The sequence below is a fragment of the Dermochelys coriacea genome, chromosome 7 (genome assembly GCF_009764565.3).
Source record: "Dermochelys coriacea isolate rDerCor1 chromosome 7, rDerCor1.pri.v4, whole genome shotgun sequence".
NCBI lineage: Eukaryota > Metazoa > Chordata > Testudines > Dermochelyidae > Dermochelys > Dermochelys coriacea.
Genome location: NC_050074.1, coordinates 47211682 through 47232244, shown reverse-complemented (window position 1 = coordinate 47232244; position 20563 = coordinate 47211682). Strand labels below are relative to the sequence as shown.

The 20563-nt window shown below is 43.7% G+C and overlaps 1 protein-coding gene across 1 annotated transcript in view; it reads left to right on the top strand.

The window, feature by feature from the left end:
* DNAH1 (dynein axonemal heavy chain 1) overlaps positions 1-20563 on the top strand; it is a 132761-nt gene that overhangs the window by 24046 nt on the left and 88152 nt on the right. The window contains exons 4-16 of the mRNA XM_038408554.2: positions 742-916; positions 1578-1734; positions 2332-2464; positions 9124-9285; positions 9709-9961; positions 12602-12759; positions 13542-13753; positions 15283-15581; positions 16087-16237; positions 16696-16889; positions 17751-17976; positions 18700-18819; positions 20003-20085. Coding sequence (XP_038264482.1) covers positions 742-916; positions 1578-1734; positions 2332-2464; positions 9124-9285; positions 9709-9961; positions 12602-12759; positions 13542-13753; positions 15283-15581; positions 16087-16237; positions 16696-16889; positions 17751-17976; positions 18700-18819; positions 20003-20085 — 2323 coding nt within the window. The remainder of the gene's footprint in view (positions 1-741; positions 917-1577; positions 1735-2331; positions 2465-9123; positions 9286-9708; positions 9962-12601; positions 12760-13541; positions 13754-15282; positions 15582-16086; positions 16238-16695; positions 16890-17750; positions 17977-18699; positions 18820-20002; positions 20086-20563) is intronic.

Genomic DNA, 20563 nt, shown 5'->3' with positions numbered 1-20563 from the left:
GATCTTTACTTGTTGTTAGAGCACACTTCCCACTGAAGACAATAGGCCAAAGTCCTGACATTGTTAGTCAGTTTGTATTCAGTCCTTAATCAGACAAACTCTAGTTGAAGTGAATGGAAATTTTGCTTGAGTGAGAACTGAATGACTGACTCCTTTTGAGGTTTGCCTGAATAAAACATGAGTAAGCACTTCAGAATTTACTGGTTATCTGACTTGCTCTCAGTCTAGATTTATATGCCTCTTATCACCATAGTATCTGAGTACCTCAGTTATTAAAGAATCTTACCTTCATAATAACCCTGTAGGAAAGTATCTTCTCCATTTTACCAATGGGGAGCTGAGGTACTGGGTAGATTAAGGGTTTTGCCCAGGTCTCCTGAGTCCCAGTCCAAAGCCCTATCCACTATCCACATACTTTATAGTAATTCTTAATGCACGTTATTGCTGTCACTGAGCCCATAGTGTTGTTTAGGTATTATATAAACACAATAACATGTATAAGCACACAAACAAAGAAAGCTAGGGAGAAAACAAGGTTGGCTTCCATTCATCAGTACAGCCTGACTCAGGGTCTGCTTAACTCCTCCACTCACTCGTGTAGTACAGTTGCTCTGACTCTTGTAGATTGCCCACATGTGCACCCTGAGGAGTGGCATAGTTTGTCTGTGTGTATGTGCATGTGAATGTAGATACATTGTTTTATGAACTTAGGACTTTGCTTGTTTTTTTGTTTGATGTTAGTGACAACATTTGAGACTCCCAAGAACATTGAGTCTTACCTGGACAAACAAGTGATTGGACCAACCACTGAGATCCTAGCCAAGTCAGACTTCCCACTGCAAGCATTTAAGCCAAAGGTGCAGCTTCCCTTTCAGGGGCTGCCAGGACAGTGCCCTCGGAAGATTGAGATAGAGAGGTAACCTCAAGAAGGGGGACAATGTGATAGCTGTTGTATACATCGAATAGCCACACAAGTACCGGGTATTGAATTTCATTCTGAAGATGTGGAAGTGCTATGTAGATAATGTTTCAAGAGGGACAGTGTTTTATTGTAGGGTTTAGCCTTACCCCTTGATACCTGCACAACACTGTTGACCTAGGTTGCATACAGAGAGGATCACATGTTGACAGAATGACTTAAGGTTATTGTGCTTTGTAGATGTTGGAGATGGGAAAGACCTCTGAGATGACCCAGCCCATATCTGACAATGCAGGAATGATCCCCTAGAATAAATGCCTTAGGATAGAATTTTCAAAGTGCTCAGGGTTGGCCTAACTCGGCTCCCACTGGGGTCAATGGTAAAACTCCATTGAAGTCAGTGGGTGCAGAGTTAGGCCAACCCTGAGCACTTTAGAAAATTCCACCCACAATGTGTTGTTCAGTATAGTATTAAAAGTTCCATCAGTCTGTTCTGCCTTCTGGGTAGTATCCAATTGTTACTGCATTGGTGCCATATTGAACCTGTAGTTATTAGCACAGATGTCCTTCCCTGTAGCAGACTGAAAGACAATTGAATAATGACAATTCATATAACGTCATTAAGCATAACCATTCAATCTCATTGACACCTAACTAGGAGAAGACGGCTATATCTCAAACTAGATATTGCTCAGCTCTTAGCCAATGAGGGGATAGATTCCAATCAGCTGATGCCCAGGCACCAAGACCCTGACAATATGCCAACCATTGAGCAAAAGAGAGATCCTCTCTTTCCCATCTACCTCCCACTACAGGTAAGCGAGCAGCTTCAGAACTGTCATCTGCATTACTACTGACACGCTTGGGACTCACTGAAAAGAGCAGGGCACATGATGACTACTTTTCATTTAGTAAGAAACAGAGATGAACAGGTGAATATTTTAGAATAGAAGCCATGGGGGCTGGGGATCCATAGTATTCAATCCTGTATGGTGCTGAGCACCCCCTGTAAGTTAATGAGTGCCCACAACTTTCATTACAGTCAATGGGACTTGAAGGTGCTCAGCATCTCGCAGGACTGTTCCAAAGACAGTTGTTTAGGCTTCTTTAATACCAATATTACACAAATTCAAATTTCTTTCTGAATGCAACTGTCAGCAGCATTGATTGCTTGGGATTTCTCCAGCTGAGATTCTTCTCCCCATTCTCTACTATCTAGAAGAGAAGGACTAGTCTAGATGCCACTCTTGGAAATAAGTTCTTCATAACGCAACATATTATGCGGTTTCTGCACCTTTGCTGTTTTCCCCTGTACGTGTTTCTTTTCCTCTCATAAATTTCTATGCCATGTTGTTATCTTCTTCCCCAAGCAGGGATTCATTTCCATTGCTCACATTGTCTTGCCTATGTAGATATTTGATGATGAAGAGTATGACTGCCGGACTCCAGAAGAGTGGCTGTTGCTGGGATTGGAGCCAGGATCTCAAGACAGAAAACCAGTTCCCGGAAAAGCACTTTTACCTACAGATGATCAACTGGGACATGGTAAAGCACGAATGAGCTATAGTTTGGGTGCTCTACACAGTGACATTGGGCTAATGACACTTACAGTATCGTTGCAATAGAATGGTTAGCATTTGGAATGGAACTTTCCAACTTAGATGAATATAATGTTGATGAATGGAACAGAGAGATGATTAAATGAGATTGAGTACTTGGGTAACAGGCTCTAGTGGTTAGAGCAGGGGACTAGGAGTCAGGAGAACTGAGTTCTGCTCTCAGATCTGCCACGCATTCATTGGATCTTGTTTTTAGAAATAGCTTCTGATTTTGCAACCACATTTCTGTGCCAGGAAATAATTGCAGGCTAATTTTATAGTACTTAAAATGTTTAATTCTCTGATCAGACCTGAAAATCAATAAGTTAGAAGTCTAAATACTATGAAACATGTCCTTGTTTACTTGTGGGTGCAAAACTGGAGGCCAAGTTGAGGCTCTTCTGAAAATCAGAGCCACTGTGTGTGTTGTCCAGCCCTGTTGTTCCAGAACTTAAACAACGGGAAGAACACATGGAGCAAATGTCAGGAAGCAATTGCATGCATGACTATTCTGCATTGTTGTTCTGGGGTACTTTATTTTATTTATTTATTTTTTAAAGAAAATCTTCAGCTCAGAGCAACTATGACAGTGAAGAGGAGCAACTTCAGCCTAGTTATTTTGATTGGGAAATTTCACCTGCCACAATACCTTGTGAGAATCAACTAAACCCTTTTTAGAACATAAGAGCCTAAGAACAGCCATACTGGGTCAGATCAATGGTCCATCTAGCCCAGTATCTTGTGTTCCATTGGACGGTGACAAATGCTTGAGAAGGAATGAACAGAATTAACAGGGTAATTTATAGAGTGATCCATCCCCCGTCATCCAGTCCCAGCTCCTAGCACTCAGAGCCCTGGTCTACACTAGGCGTTGAGGTCTAATTTAGCAGCGTTAAATCGATTTAACCCTGCACCCGTCCACATGACGAAGCCCTTTTTTTCGACTTAAAGGGCTCGTAAAATTGATTTCCTTACTCCACTCCCGACAAGGGGATTAGCACTGAAATTGGTTTTGCTGGGTCAAATTTGGGGTACTGTGGACGCAATTAGACGGTATTGGCCTCCGGGAGCTATCCCAGAGTGCTCCATTGTGACCGCTCTGGACAGCATTCTCAACTCAGATGCACTGACCAGGTAGACAGGAAAAGACCCACGAACTTTTGAATTTCAGTTTCCTGTTTGGCCAGTGTGGCAAGCTGCAGGTGACCATGCAGAGCTCATCAGCAGAGGTGACCATGACGGAGTCCCAGAATCGCAAAAGAGCTCCAGCTTGGACCGAACGGGAGGTACGGGATCTGATTGCTGTATGGGGAGAGGAATCCATGCTATCAGAACTACGTTCCAGTTTTCGAAATGCCAAAACATTTGTGAAAATCTCCTAGGGCATGAAGGACAGAGGCCATAACAGGGACCCGAAGCAGTGCCACATGAAACTTAAGGAGCTGAGGCAAGCCTACCAGAAAACCAGAGAGGTGAACGGCCGCTCCAGGTCAGAGCCCCAAACATGCCACTTCTATGATGAGCTGCATGCCATTTTAGGGGGTTCAGCCACCACTACCTCAGCCGTGTTGTTTGACTCCTTCAATGGAGATGGAGGCAACACGGAAGCAAGTTTTGGGGACGAGGAAGACTATGATGATGAGGTTGTAGATAGCTCACAGCAAACAAGTGGAGAAACCGGTTTTCCCGACAGCCAGGAACTGTTTCTCACCCTGGACCTGGAGCCAGTACCTCCCGAACCCACCCAAGGCTGCCTCCTGGACCCGCCAGGTGGAGAAGGGACCTCTGGTGAGTGTACCTTTTAAAATACTATACAAGGTTTAAAAGCAAGCATGTTTAATGATTAATTTGCCCTGGCATTCGTGGCTCTCCTGGATATACTCCCAAAGCCTTTGCAAAAGGTTTCTGGGGAAGGCAGCCTTATTCCATGCACCACGGTAGGACACTTTACCACTCCAGGCCAGTAGCACGTACTTGGGAATCATTGTAGAACAAAGCATTGCAGTGTATGTTTGCTGGCGTTCAAACAACATCCATTCTTTATCTCTCTGGGTTTTCCTCAGGAGAGTGATATCATTCATGGTCATCTGGTTGAAATAGGGTGCTCTTCTTAAGGGGACATTCAGAGGTGCCCGTTCCTGCTGGGCTGTTTGCCTATGGCTGAACAGAAATGTTCCCCGCTGTTAGCCACGTGGTTAGGGGAGGCAAAATGCGACCTTGTAATGAAAGCACATGTGCTATGTATGTAATGTTAACAGCAAGGTTTAGCGTGAAAGAGTGTACCCATTGTTCTATAAAATGTGTCTTTTTAAATACCACTGTCCCATTTTTCTCTCCACCAGCTGCATGTGTTTCAAGGATCACAGGATCTTCTCCTTCCCAGAGGCTAGCGAAGATTAGAAGGTGAAAAAAACGCACTCGCGATGAAATGTTCTGTGAGCTCATGCTGTCCTCCCACACTGACAGAGCACAGACGAATGCATTGAGGCAGACAATGTCAGAGTGCAGAAAAGCACAAAATGACCGGGAGGAGAGGTGATGGGCAGAAGAGAGTAAGTGGCTGGCTGAAGAGAGGGCTGAAGCTGAAAGGTGGCGGCAGCGTGATGAGAGGAGGCAGGATTCAATGCTGAGGCTGCTGGAGGATCAAACTAATATGCTCCAGCATATGATTGAGCTGCAGGAAAGGCAGCAGGAGCACAGACCGCCACTACAGTCCCTGTGTAACCAACCGCCCTCCTCCCCAAGTTCCATAGCCTCCTCACCCAGATGCCCAAGAATGCGGTGGGGGGGCCTCCGGCCACCCAGCCACTCCACCCCAGAGGATTGCCCAAGTAACAGAAGGCTGGCATTCAATAAGTTTTAAAGTTTTAAACTTTTAAAGTGCTGTGTAGCCTTGTCCTTCCCTCCTCCACCACCCCTCCTGGGCTACCTTGGTATTATCCCCCTATTTGTGTGATGAATGAATAAAGAATGCATGAATGTGAAGCAACAATGACTTTATTGTCTCTGCAAGCGGTGATCGAAGGGAGGTGGGGAGGGTGGTTAGCTTACAGGGAAGTACAGTGAACCAAGGAGCGGGGGGGTTTCATCAAGGAGAAACAAACAGAACTTTCACATCGTAGCCTGGCCAGTCATGAAACTGGTTTTCAAAGCTTCTCCTCCTATGCTCTTCTAACTACCCTGGTGTCTGGCTCTGTGTAACCAGCAGCCAGGCAATTTGACTCAACCTCCCACCCCACCATAAATATCTTCCCCTTACTCTCATAGGTATTGTGGAGTACACAGCAAGCAGTAATAACAGTGGGAATATTGGTTTCGCTGAGGTCTAACCGAGTCAGTAAACTGCACTAGCGCGCTTTTAAATGTCCAAATGCACATTCTACCACCATTCTGCACTTGCTCAGCCTGTAGTTGAACAGCTCCTGACTACTCTCCAGGATGCCTGTGTATGGCTTCATGAGCCATGGCATTAAGGGGTAGGCTGGGTCCCCAAGGATAACTATAGGCATTTCAACATCCCCAACGGTTATTTTCTGGTCTGGGAAGAAAGTCCCTTCCTGCACCTTTTGAAACAGACCAGAGTTTCTGAAGATGCGAGTGTCATGTACTTTTCCCGGCCATCCCACGTTGATGTTGGTGAAATGTCCCTTGTGATCCACCAGTGCTTGCAGCACTATTGAAAAGTACCCCTTGCGGTCTATGTACTCGCTATCTTGGTGCTCGGGTGCCAAGATAGGGATATGGGTTCCGTCTATGGTCCCACCACAGTTAGGGAATCCCATTGCAGCAAAGCCATCCACTATGACCTGCATATTTCCCAGGGTCACTACCCTTGATATCAGCAAATCTTTGATTGTGTTGACTACTTGCATCACAGCAGCCCCCATAGTAGATTTGCTCACTCCAAATTGATTCCCGACTAACTGGTAGCTGTCTGGCGTTGCAAACTTCCACAAGGCGATTGCCACTCGCTTCTCAACTGTGAGGGCTGCTCTCATCTTGGTATTCTTGCGCCTCAGGGTAGGGGAAAGCAAGTCACAAAGTTCCATGAAAGTGCCCTTATGCATGTGAAAGTTTCGCAGCCACTGGGAATCGTCCCAGACCTGCAACACTATGCGGTCCCACCAGTTTGTGCTTGTTTCCAGGGCCCAGAATCGGTGTTCCACCACATGAGTCTGCCTCATTAGCACCATGATGCCCACATTGCCAGGGCCCGTGCTTTGAGAGAAGTCAGTGTCCATGTCCTCCTCACTCTTGTAACCGCGCTGACGTCGCCTATTCACCCAGTTTCGCTTTGCCAGGTTCTGGTGCTGCCATATACCCAGAGATTTAGACACCCAGAGCAGGGGGCTGTATCCTGCTCTGGAAACACTGGAATGCGTTACCTAGGGAGGTGGTAGAATCTCCTTCCTTAGAGGTTTTTAAGGTCAGGCTTGACAAAGCCCTAGCTGGGATGATTTAACTGGGACTTGGTCCTGCTTTGAGCAGGGGGTTGGACTAGATGACCTTCTGGGGTCCCTTCCAACCCTGATATTCTATGATTCTATGATTCTATGATTCTATGATCCCTGACTATATTGGTTAATAGCCATTGATGGACCTATCCACCATGGACTCATCTAATCCTTTTTTGAACCCAGTTATACTTTTGGCCTTCACAACATTCCCTGACAATGAGCTCCACAGGTTGACTGTGCATTGTATGAAAAGGTACTTCCTTGGGTGATTCATGGTTATGTGTTTATCTTGTGTTATGTGAATGGATGGTTCACATGGTTATCTTGTATTGTGTGAACGGATAAATAACACGTCCTTTTCACTTTCCCCTCACCGTTCATGATTTGATAGGCCTCTATCATATCCCCCCTTAGTCATCTCTTTTCTAAGATGAAGAATCCCAGTCTTTTTAATCTCTCGTCACATGGAAGCTGTTTCCATTCACTATGCTGTTTCCAATTCCAATATATCCTTTTGAGATGGAGCAACCAGAAGTGCACCCAGCATTCAAGATGTGTGTGTACCATGGCTTTATATGGTGGCATTGTGATATTTTCTGTCTTGTTATCTATCTCTTTCCAAATAGTTCCTAACATTCTGTTAGTTTTTTAATTGCTGCTGCACATTGAGCAGGTGTTTTCAGAGAACTACCCAATCCACAATGACTCAAAGCTCTCTTTCTGCTGGTTACATCTCATTTAGACTTCATCATTTTGCATGTATAGTTCAGATTATGTTTTCCAATGTGCATTACTTTGTATTTATCAATGCTGAATTTCATCCACCATTTGTTGCCCAGTCACCCAGTTTTGTGAGATCCCTTTGTAACATCTCTCTGTCAACTTTGGACTTAGCAGTTGAGTGATTTTTGTATCATCTGCAACCTCAGTTAACCCCTCTTCCAGATAATTTATGAATACATTGAAGAGCTCTGGTCCCAGTACATATCATTGTGGGCCCTGGTATTTATCTCTCTCCACTGTGAAAACTGACCGTTTATTCCTACCCTTTGTTTCCCGTCTTTTAACCAGTAACTGATCCATGATAGAACCTTCTCTCTTATCTCATGTCAGCTTACGTTGCTTAAGAGCCTTTGGTGAGGGACCTTGTAAAATGCTTTCTGAAAGTCCAAGTACACAGTATCCACTGATCCTACTGAACACCCTTGTCCACATGTATGTTGACTCCCTCAAAGAATTCTAATAGATTGGTGAGGCATGATTTCCCTTTACAAAAATCATGTTGACTCTTCCCCAACATATTGTGTTCATCTGTGCTTCTGATAATTTTGTTCTTTACTAGAGTTTCAACCAATTTGCCTGATACTGAAGTTAGGCTTACAGGCTGGTAATTGCCAGGATCACCTCTGGAACTTTTTTTAAAAAAATCAGCAATATATTAGCTATCCTCCAATCAGAGGCTGGTACAGTGGCTCATTTAAGTGGTAGGTAATGTATCACAGTTAGTAGTTCTGCAATTTCATCTTTTAAGTTCCTTCAGAATTCTTGGGTGAATCTCATCTGGTCCTGGTGCCTTATTACTGTTTAATTTTATCAATTTGTTCCAAAACCTCCTCTACTTTTACCTCAGTCTGGGACAGTTCCTCGGATTTGTCACCTAAAAAGAATGGCTCAGATGTGGGAATTTCCCTCACTTCTTCTGCATTGAAGACAGATACAGAGAATTTATTTGGCTTCTCCTCAGTGGTCTTGTCTTCCTTGAGTGCTTCTTTAGCACTGATTGCTTGGCAGGCTTCCTGCTTTTGATGTATTTAAAAAAAATTGTGGTTAGTTTTTGTGCCTTTTGCTAGTTGCTCTTCAAATTCTTTTTTGGCCTGCCTAATTACATATTTATCCTTGACGTGCCAGTTTATGTTCCTTTCAATTTTCCTCAGTAGGATTTGACTTCCAATTTTTAAAAGATATCTTTTTGTCTCTAACTGCCTCTTTTACTCTGTTTAGCCACGATGATGTTTTTTTTGTTGTCTTACTGTTTTTTTATTGTGGTTTATGTATCGTTTGAGCCTCTATAATGGTATTTTTAAAAAGTTTCCATGTAGCTTGCAGTCATTTTACTTTTGTGAATTGTAATGATTATATCTTCCATCAGAGGATCCCAAAAGCCACGAGTTGATCTATAAGTGGGTCAGCGTTGGCATCCTGGATTACGACAAGGAGACAAAACTGTATTTGGTACATAAGACAAAGGAGAGGGGAATGGTACGGGATGAAGAAGGGAGGCCTATTCTAAATGGAGGAGTAACTCCAGAAGGTGTGTTCTGACTAGGGTTCACTGGGGATGGGAGACGTTAATTTACCCCTGTTTGCTTCCAATTCCACCACCAGGGACCTGCATTGTGATAATACTTTTCCCTCTTCTTCCTCACCATTGGAGGGCTGGACATAATTTTTCCTGGAACCAATGCCGTTTGGGGGTAATGTGGGTAATTTGGGGATATTAGAAGTACCCAGCATTTGCTGGGATTAAGGATGCTGCCATTTCAGCACTGCAATCCCCTGCCAACCCAGACCTGAACTCTGATCCCTCATTTGGGAGTCTCTTGTACTGCCACCACCCCATCCTGACCCTGATTGCATATTCAATCTATTGGCTACAATAAATAGGGAATCTGATTTCTGCATTCACTGTGGACCCCTGTATGTGTTATTTACGTCTTCCCTTCTTTCCCCCCAGGGAGAGCCCCTCTTATGCCATGTCAGTACTGGGTGCCACGAGTCCGTCTGCTCTTTCTTGCGGAAGACCCCCATGTGTTTGCCCAGCGAGTGGTTTCTGCCAATACCCTACGTAAGAAAACGCAGGCGCTGTTGCTGTACAATCTGTATGTGGACTGCATGCCTGTGGATGGGCTGAGGAGCATTAATGAGAAGAGCCTAGGTAGAATGAAGCAGCTGGCAATGAGCACTTCACACCTGAGAAAGGAGATACGGTGAATATCCCATTGATTCTTCCCTGGGGGCTAGAATAGGCTCATCAAAAGACTCAGATCATCGCTGTGCTTTCAATGTACCTTACTGGATGTCTGCATAGTGGTACAGTATAGGGTAGGTGTGACTGTCATCCCTGGGGTGCAACCTGGAACTGGGGTACTGCTGAGCCCTTTGTCTTACCAACCTGGGCTCCCTCTCACACAAGCTGCAGATCCCTCCAGATCCTGCCCTCACACAAACATTCATAGGCAGGGACACACCGAGCTGTGTTACAGTTGTGCTTTTACCAGCCACCCATGAACCAACAATAGAGAGGCTCCAGCCAGTTCCCCACAGCTCCCCAGCCTAGAATCCCAGAGCTGTACTGTCTTGCCCTGGTCAGAAGCCTGACCAGTATACGTTTATTACCCAGTCTGCCCCTCCCTCAGTGTAGAGAGGACATTGCACCATCCCCTGTTCTTGAGCAGATTTCCCTTTGGACTTCAAACAACACATTGTTTTAGGTAAAAAAATATAAAACAAATTTATTAACTACAGAAAGATAGGTTTTTAAGTGATTATAAGAAATAGCGTACAGATCAAAGTTGGTTACCTAAGAAATAAAATAAAATGGCAAGCTAAGTTTTATACACTAGACAGGATTTGAATCAAGAAGCGGCTCACCCTGATGGTACAAACAGTCCACCAATCTTCCATACACAGGCTAGAAATCCCTTCAGCCTGGGACCACATCCTCAGTTCAGTCCTTGTTCCTAAGGTTCTGGGTGTTGAGTTGTGGGTGGAGTGAGGCCAAGTGATGATGTCACTTCCCCCTTTTATAGTTTTTGCCTTGTGGAGGGAACTTCGTTGTCCCAAACAAAGCCCCCAGCACAGTTAGTGGAAAAGTATAGGCACAAGATAGAGTCCAGTGTCACATGAGCTGGTCACATGCTCTTGCATGCTTTGATGAGTCATGGCAGGGGCTATTACCTATATTCTGGCTAGAACATTCACAGAAAAGTTCATCAGGTGGGAGTAAACTTCTTTTATGGCCTATTGTATTTCTTGACGGGCCATCACCTTGAATGGTTTATCCACAATGTGCTGGCTAGACTGGATGTAAACTACCTTGTGGGTGTTAACCTGGAGCAAGCACATTTGAAATACTGGTACAAAGTCAATATTTCTAACTTCAGATACAAAAATGATACACGCATACAAATAGGATAATCATATTCAGCAAACCATAACTTTTCTATTTACACCTCACGTGACATATTCTGTACAAGATTTGTTGCAATTATATAACACTGGTGAATATGGGGGTGCCAGGGTATTGTTTTGGGGTACAATGTGCCACAGTAGGCTAATGCTGAGAGATGGAAACTTTCATAGGAGCTGCACATTTTCAGTTACAGACACTGGAAACAGCTTCCAGAGCACAGATTGTCTATGGTTCCTATATTAGGCTGTGGACCACCAGCTTTCTGCAGAGTGCTTCCTGGTGGTCGGTAGAGAGCTGTGGAGTTGTCTGGTGCCAACTGCCTTTGTGGCTGATAGTCAAATTAAAAGAAAGTATGCACAGGGATATTGTATAATCAAATAGAAAAAGAAGGGAGTAAACCTGGTTACAAATGAGACCGTTTCTCTGCTGAGATACAGCCTAAGCTAGGGAAAAGTTTTAGAGTCCCTGGGCTTGCTGAATCATCATCTACCAGTGGCGGTATTGCTTTCAGTCCCTTGGAATGAACAACTGCTTTGACCCCCCCTCAGAAACATGGAGGTGTGAAGGGCTGTGTGGTTTAGCAGCCTAGACTGGAGAGTAAGGTCTCTGTTTATGAACAGAGATGTAGCCAGAGAGAAGTACTCTGTGCTTGAAGTGAAAGACAATAACATGATAGGATAATGACAGCTGGAGTTCAGGATCAGGAAAATCAGGAAATTTATATTTTCGGTAAATATTCAGAGGGGCATTTGGGAAGATGGCATATATATCCCAAGCATTCCTAGCATTCACACACAGCTTTCTCCAACCCTTAGGTTGTCTCTCTTCCCCCTTTGTAACACTTTTCTTCTCACATCCCTCCAGTCCATACCTTGTTTCCCTTCCACTTTGTTCTGTAGCAATGATTCAGATATGATGATGCTAATAAGCTGCTAGTCAGTTTCACTTTGCTGCAACCAGTGCAAGCAGAACAGACAGTACGGAGACAACTTAGCAACTGGAGGGCAAGGAGGAGAGAGAGAAAGGAGTGCTGGCTTCAAATCTGGTCCTCTCTTACATTCACATCCCACCCAGCTGCGTGGGGCACCTTTGCAATGTTACTATTTTGTCCTGTGGCCCCACACAACTCTCAGCCAATGAACCTCAAACCTGCAGCATCATCTGCTGTTCTGTTCCTGGACCTCCATAGCTCTGCTAATAAGAAAAGGAGTACTTGTGGCACCTTAGAGACTAACAAATTTATTTGAGCATAAGCTTTCGTGAGCTACAGCTCACTTCATCGGATGCATTCTGTAATGTAATTCAGATCTTTTTAGTGAGCAAGCTAAGTGTAAGTAAACCCAGGAGAAATAAATTGGGGGTAAGGTCTTTGAGGATTGGTGCAGTTGTGCAGATCGAAGTGGTCACTGTTCATTCATTTTATAATCCTCATCAGTGTGTTGAACTGTCTGCAATGCCTGGAAAAGGAGGTGAGCCTAGACTATGAACGCACCATGAACAAGATTATCTTTGATGGAGTCATCACATCCAAGCCCCAGGCTTTTTCATATGTCACCCTGCCAGAGAAAGAGGAGGTGAAGGTGCCAGAGAGAGGTATGGGATCTGGTGGAGAAAGTTGAGCTTTAGCTGGATTGCAAGCGTCCTTCTTTGAAATGATTTCTTCATTATAGTGGGAGATTTTCAGACACACTGGTTTATAATGCAAGAGGATGTACAAGGTGGTATGTTTTCAAGTTATTCTGGGGGACCAGCAGACAGCCAAATGCATGGAGAACTCATTTACATTAGTGGGTTAGGTTATGAATGATCCTTGGAAACTGTACATGTGTATCTGGGAACAGAATTTGGCTTTGGCACTTTGAGTGAGATTGCACAAGCTGAGGCATTCCATAGACAGTCCAGCTTTATTAACAGTGGCTGGAATGCTGGAGGCAAACAGTGGAGGTTTCAAGGCCATGTTTGGGAGCAAGGAGGCCTCTCATTTTCATTCATGTTCAGGATCTTGATTTCTTCTTTCTGGCAGCCTCTGCACAGTCCCATTGTGGGACATGGCCCCTACCCGTGGGCCATTCCTGCCTTACCAAAAAGAACCTCATGATGGAGGACCTATGAGCCAGAACATCAGAACTGTCCTGGGGTTAGGGCTCCATTTCTGTGCAGGGACAGGGCAGATGTTTGTGAGATATGAAGTCCCCTAAACCTTTGGTGCCAACACCAGCCCTTTCATCCAGCTTCAAATAGGCAGAACACTTGGTGTCTGTTGGGATTACTTATATATGTAATGACATGAGTAAAGTGTTGTGGAATCAAGCCAACCTAAAAAAGGATTGAAAATGCTCTTCCTATTAAAATGACACACTCTCTTTTGCTGGCAGGGCTGGTCCAGATCCCAGACTATCCATTTGATGAGCAACGGGCATCTTTTATTTTTGTCTCGCTCCTGACCAGGCCAGAAGTCATCCTTGCCTTATCGCAGGTGCGGGATGAGTGCAACAAAACTGCAGCCATGTCTCTGTTTCATTCAACCTTGTCTAAGTATGGCCGGCTAGAGGAGTTTGAACAGATCCAGATGCAGACCTTCACCCAGGTAAGGAAGGGCAGGGAGGGAACATTCGCTTAAGAGGATGGGAGATACAGAACAATCAACAGGGCTCTTAGCATATACCAACCAGACCATGCCAGACAGATCTTAGCAATTGTATAATTGATTTATTGCACCTGGACAAAGCTTTTCTAGAAAACATGGTGCAAAATCTTCATTGTAGATTTCCAAATTGTTCTTATTCCTTCTCCCCTTATTGTTTCAAGGAACCAGAGCTTTGATTCCACTAAAAATACTGATTTTTCTTAAGATCCTCTCTCTTCTTTAACCACAGGGATAATGAAAAAACAGAATTTTTTTGAGTTCTTATTAGTTTTGTTAGATTTTTTCCACACAGTTTAGTGAAAAAGCTTTAGATACTAACAATCACAGAGTAAAACAATAAAACCTTATAAATCTTTTATATCTTTTACCAGAGGACTTTCATACACTGTACAAGGCAGCTTTATCCTCATGGGAAACTGAGGCAGAGAGAAGTTGAGAGACTTGCCCAAGGCCACCCAATCTGGGATATGAACCAGCCAGGAAAAGAGTGTTTTCATTTTAATAGGCAGAGTGTATATAAGGACCCCAACTCTCCTGACCCTTAGTCCTGTACTTTATCAGTGAGAAAATGCTGTCTCTCTTTGCACTGTTGAAATTTGATTTCTACACAAAAATAGCAGAAGTCCATGTAACAAGTTTGACTCTTAGTAGCATTTTAATGAATCAAAGCATTTCAGGACTCCGCTGCCCTTCAGTTAGCACCTTCCCATCATTTTAATCAGTTCCAAAAGAAGACAAATGTCCATCCCTCATTTCTCAATCATATTTTACAGAGAGTTTTATGGGGGACCCTATGAAATATAGCTTCTGATACTGTTCTGCAGAAAACCATGGGGAATAGTAAATTGGAAATTAGGAGAGCGGTAAGTAATGAAAAGGACTGATCCAGAGCAATCTGGATTGTTTGGTAGACTGGGCACAACAATGTATTTTAACGTGGCCAAATGTAAAGTCATACATATCAGAAAACAGAATGTAAGCCATCCTTACAAGCTGCAGGGACTCTGTCCTTGGTAGGTTGTAGTGGATTCTCTGTCTCTGGATGTTTCTTTAAAAGACAGACTCTAGATCAAAGAGGAAGTATTTTAGGGAAGTTCTGTGACCTGTGTTATGGAAGATGTCAGACTAAAATATGATCATAATGGTCCCCTCTGGTCTAATTTGTGACAACGGGGATAGAAAACAGAAGCTTAAGTGAAATGGAGAAGCACAGCTCTGATGTTTTCTCAACAGCAGGCCTTTTCATGACCCTTTGTTAAGGAACTAGATATATAATATGTTGAGTATATATGCATAAATATGAGGGTTATTGGTCAACCAAAATGGATCGGAGATGACAGGACTTGTTTCACAGCAGATTGGTATTGGACTAGGCACTAGTGGTCCCTGACAGTGGTCAATAGTTGCCCTACTGTTTTCCCATCAGTCCTCTGAGGATAAATTCTTCATTGTATGTTTCTTTGTTCTAGGTTCAGATGTTTCTCAAGGACACCTGGATCAATACTCTCAAGATAGCAGTAAAGAGCAGTCTGAGGGAGATTGGTAAAGGGTGGTACAATCTGTATCAGTCCAACTGGGGTGTATACCAGATGTCCAAGCTACATAAACTGATGGAGCTCATCAAGTTCAACTTGCAAGACTCTGTGCGCTTCCTGGTCCAGGACTCACTGGTCAGCTTCACTCAGCTTTTGCTGGATGCTTGCGGAAGTGTCCAGAATTGCTCGGAGGATATGGAATGGGGAGGGGACCTCATCAACAGCCCATACAAGTAAGGAGGGGAGAGATGGGAAGGTCAGGCTTGGAGAACAGTGGAGGTGGGAAGAATAGCTATCTCTTTGTATTTGTAATTACCATAGATTTTTACAGTGACACTTTGCATTTGGGTTGGGGTTTCATGGTGGTGCTTATGATGAAGAACAACTCAGTTCCATCCGTCTCTGTTGACATGTCTCCAGCACACACCTTGGAGCCAAGGAAGGAGGCATAGAGCTGGGCAAATCCCCAGCTGTCCTATTAGTGCAGGCCTTATTGGAGGCCAGGATCTGGTTCAATATTTTCAATGTGCTTTACTAATGTTAGCTAATGAATTCTCTCAACACCCCAGGGAGGAAGGTGACTACTACTAATTCCATTTTAGAGCCTGGGAAAGTGAATAAGGCCACGCGGCTGGTCAGTTTCACTGTTGGGATTTAAACACACAGCACAATAGTAGTGTTGCGGGTGCCATTCTTTCTGCAAACAGCCACGTAAAACCCCATCTCCTCCCTTTGCAGGCCACGAAAGAATCCTCTCTTTGTAGTGGATCTGATTCTGGATAACAGTGGGGTTCACTTCAGCACACCTGTGGAGAATTTCGAGACCTCACTCATTTCTCTGTTCGACAAGGGAATCCTGGCGACCCACACCGTACCACAACTGGAGATGGTGTGTTACTCTGCGGAAATGTTAATATGACAGAGACTAAGTGGCCTAGATACCCAGAATGTATGATAGCTGATGAGGGTGGAATCATGAATGACAATAGCATGTAGACTAATGGCCTCAAACCTGTTAGGGAAAGTCCCTTTGCAGTATATCCTCTTCTCCCTGTTGAGAGGGATATTTATCTTCCAAGATCCTCCCATCTTTCCTCTATATTTATCTTTTTATTGGGGCTGGGGTCAGATGAATGAAGTAATTCCTGATGCAATGGAGAGGGATGGACCACATACCCTTCTAGAGGTACCTTCCCTCCTGATGATTGTATGACCCATCTTACAGAGCAATACATTGTGGAAAATGTGAGTTCTTCATGCTGTAAAACCTGTTCCCATGCTGGAGACTGAGAAGCAGCAGGTGATCACTGCTTGTTTTGAATGACCTCTCCTTTTGCACTCTTCCAGTTTGTGCTGGAGAACATGTTTATTAGAGGCACACCACTGCTGGAGTCGGTGGGCCTGCACGAGCCCCCTGTGGAAGAACTGCGCAACACTATCCGGTCTGCCATCCGCAAGGCAGTGATCCCCCTCCAAGCCTATGCCAAGCAGTATGAGAACCAGTTAGAGCTGAATAATAATGACATCCATTCCTTTTTAAAGTAAGTAACATCAAGAGGTGACACCACAGACCTGACTTACATGTCCTTAGAAACCTATTACTACAGTACATCCCCATCACATGTATCCTTGCTTAAGTGTGTGTGCATTCGCTGTTCTGTGCTTGCAAAAGTGTGTGGCATGCACTTCAGTGAACAGGTACAAGGGATTAGCCATACCAAATCAGAACACTGGTGCATCAAATCCAGTCTCCAGCAGTGGCCAATAACTGATGCTTTTAGAGGAAGGCAAAATAGCTACTGGTGCAATGCTGTGTATTGTTGGTAGCAGTGGGAATTCCTGTCTGCCTCTGACAACTGTCAAATTCCCTTCTGATCTTATTGGCCAGAAAATTACTCATTCCTTTTGAAAGTCTGATTAGCGTGTCTGATCTCCTGCAACTCTGCCTTTTCAGGCTGATCACATGGTGTAGGAAGTAGTATATCCCTTTGTTTCAACCTGCCTGTTCCCATGGCTAAAACCCCCATCCACACCTCAGTCATCCTTCTGCCTCATTTACTTTCGCCGTCTTCTTTTCAGTCCTCCTGTCCTTGCCAGTCTTTAAATTGAGCTTTAAAACCTAATTTTCCCAGGAATCCCTCCTTCCTACTTCTCTCCTCATTCTCTCTTCCTTGACCAGTTGACAATTAGGTTGTGTGTTGTCATCTCTATCTTACATTGTAAGCTCTCAGAGGCAGGCAATGCATCTCATGCTATGGTTCTAAAATATGTAAATTCAGAGACTTTTGGACAAAGGTCTAATGACATCTATGTGAATGTGTATATATGACATGTAGGGATGAGTGTTCTCGTGCGCTGTATGGTATGGGTTGGCTTGTCTTTGATTATATTTCTGGTTGTAGAGAGTACCAAGCTCAATGCCCCTCTGCCCAGGACGTGAGAAAAATAGTAAACCTGCACTTGTCTGAAAAGGAAATGCTGGACAATACTCTGCCAAGCTCCATCATCATTGGTCCCTTCTACGTCAGCATTGAAGGTGTCAAGCAAAATCTGTCCAAAAAACGCAAAGCCCTTGCCACCTCCATGTTGGACCTACTGGCTAAAAACCTACACCTACAGGTTGAAAATGTAAGTTTCACACTTCTCTGTTTTGTCTTGCATCTGTCCCCCTAATTCAGGAGGTACCACTGCAGAGAATTTGGGATTGCACAGTGGCCAAATGATAGAAGTTGAGGCCACTCTAATGAGGAAGTTTTCCAACTCACTTTGGAATGGTTAGGTAGGACTAGTGGCGGAAGCCAATCGAAAAAGGCTAGAAGGGAGATGTGAAGAGCCAGTTAAATCAAACTGTTCCTGCATTCGTAACAAATTCTGTGCAAGAAAGCTACACCTGTTGGCATGGAAATATCAGTGGTTCTCTGTCATCTCCTAAATAGTTATGTTCATGGATTTAAAATTATCTGCCTCACTGCCAGTTGGAAGTTCCTGCAGGGAGCTGATGAGATTAACTAGAATATATAGACAGTTACATGTGTGAGGCAGGTGATGAAGGGCTACTAACAGGAAGAACTAGAATAGTATTGTATATTTGTAGCTTTAGACCACCCTTACAGTGGGTCACAGCCAGCTTTTTGACTTACACTGGAGTCTGGTATATGAAAGATTGGTGGCCATTAACTCTAATGGGAGTTGTGAGTGCTCTTCTGAAAACCAGGTCTTAAGCCTCTGTTGTAGTCCACTTATTAAAGGTAGTGATCCCATAGGAATGAAACTCTGTAGCCCATTAGGGAAGGCTACAGATGCTCCTCTATTCAGTGTGTGCATTTTCTCATTCTCTGTGTCCTCCTGCAGATCTGTGAAGCATTCAAAGTCATCAGCCGGAAAATGTATGAGAAACCAAACAGCATTGAGGAGTTGGCTGAGCTGCGGGAGTGGATGAAGGGAGTCCCTGAGCAGCTGAAAGTGCAGGAAGTAAGGCATGCTTTTCTGATCAAAAGGGGGTGCCCAGTAAAGCTAGGGGATAAAAACTTGGTAATAGAATGGATGGAGTCTTGGAGGTAGATCTCCCACTGTTTTGACATTTTATTATCCAGCTCTGAATCTGTCCTGGAACAATAGCTCATTGCAGAAGCTGGTTCAGCTTCTTAAATTAATCCAAGTTTGAAGAAATGAGATCTGGCCAATCAGTCCAATTACCTGTTTTGTTGCTTGGGAAACCTTGCCTCTGATCCAGGCTGCTATGAAGCTTTGAGAGTTTGTGTTCACAAGCTTTGTAGCTACCGAGCCCCTTACATCCAGATTTTCAGCTGACATATGAAATTTAACCCCAATGTCATTTATGCAGTTGGGCATGTGTGTATAAAACTAATGTGTCTATGCAAATTGGGCAGTCAGATGCCTAGCTACTGGGCTGGTATGTGCTAAGGCAGGTTATGTGCATGCAAATGTCTTTGCAGGGGAAACTTGCAAAGGCAATTGAAAATGTTGTCCTTAATGTATGCTGTATATCCCTTCTACTTCTTAGTTAGCCATTCAGTACTTCTGCACAGATATTGGATCTTGACTTTTTCTGTCTTCTGAAAGTTAATTACAAACTTTCAAACCATAAAAATATTGTGATAATTTTCTTCTCATACCAGTTATAAACAGGTGTAGTGCTGGGGACTTCAATGAAGTTACTTCTACATTGTACTGGTATAGTATATTAATATTATAATTAATTTGGCAGTAATATCACTAAGTTATTAAACAGAGTTTTTATCTGTAGATCTCAAAGCATGTATCATCCCAATTTTATAAACAGAGAAACTGAGGCACTGAGCAGTGAAGTGACTTGCCCAGGGTCACTAAGGAGGCCAGTGGCAAAGCCTGGAATAGAGCTGGGTTTCCCAATTCCTAGTTCAGTATCCTCCCCACTGGGTCACACTCTCTTTCATATATGTAGTCTGAGGATCACTCACACCATAAGTGATTGGAGAATCAGACCCACTGCTTTTGTGGTATAGAAGTACTCTGTGTTGAGGTAAGGTTGTGTGACAATGGCATGTGTCATGCAAATGCAGCGTGTATCCTGCCAGACAATCCCAATAAGCAACATGTTCAATACATGTGATTTGGAGGATGTCTACTTTTCTCTGTCTGTCTCCCTGTGTAGGAACTCATAAGTAAGGTCATGGAAGATTATGACGTTATGGAGGAATTCCTTTACAACCTTACCCAAGATGATTTCAATGACAAGTGAGCATTTCTCTTACTGTCAAAGCAGCCTATTTTGCAGCTATTACCATTCTTAATGCCTCAGGGTTTGATTTGTATACCAGGTGCTTCAGATCTTTTCTTGTGGCAATTCAGGCTAGATGTTCATTGAACACCTGGTTCAGAAATTGAGTCTGTAGAGGTGTGCAGATTTACACTGCCTCCTGGCCTGGGCATGAGGCAAACTTGTAGTGATCAACCTCCTTAACAAATAAAAGACCTTATCTGTCAGCTTATTTTTTGTTTTATTTTATTATTTCTATTACAAAAGCACCAAGAGGCCTCAACCAAGATTAGGGCCCCATCTTGTGCAGACAAATTGTAAGAGACACAGTCCCACTGGACTTTTTGGAATTGTTTAGCAATCCACTCATCTTTTACTAATATACTGGATTTCTCTTTTTTTTTTTAAATTCCTCTCCCTTTCCTGAGCCTCTTGTTACTGAACAGTTTAGACGCA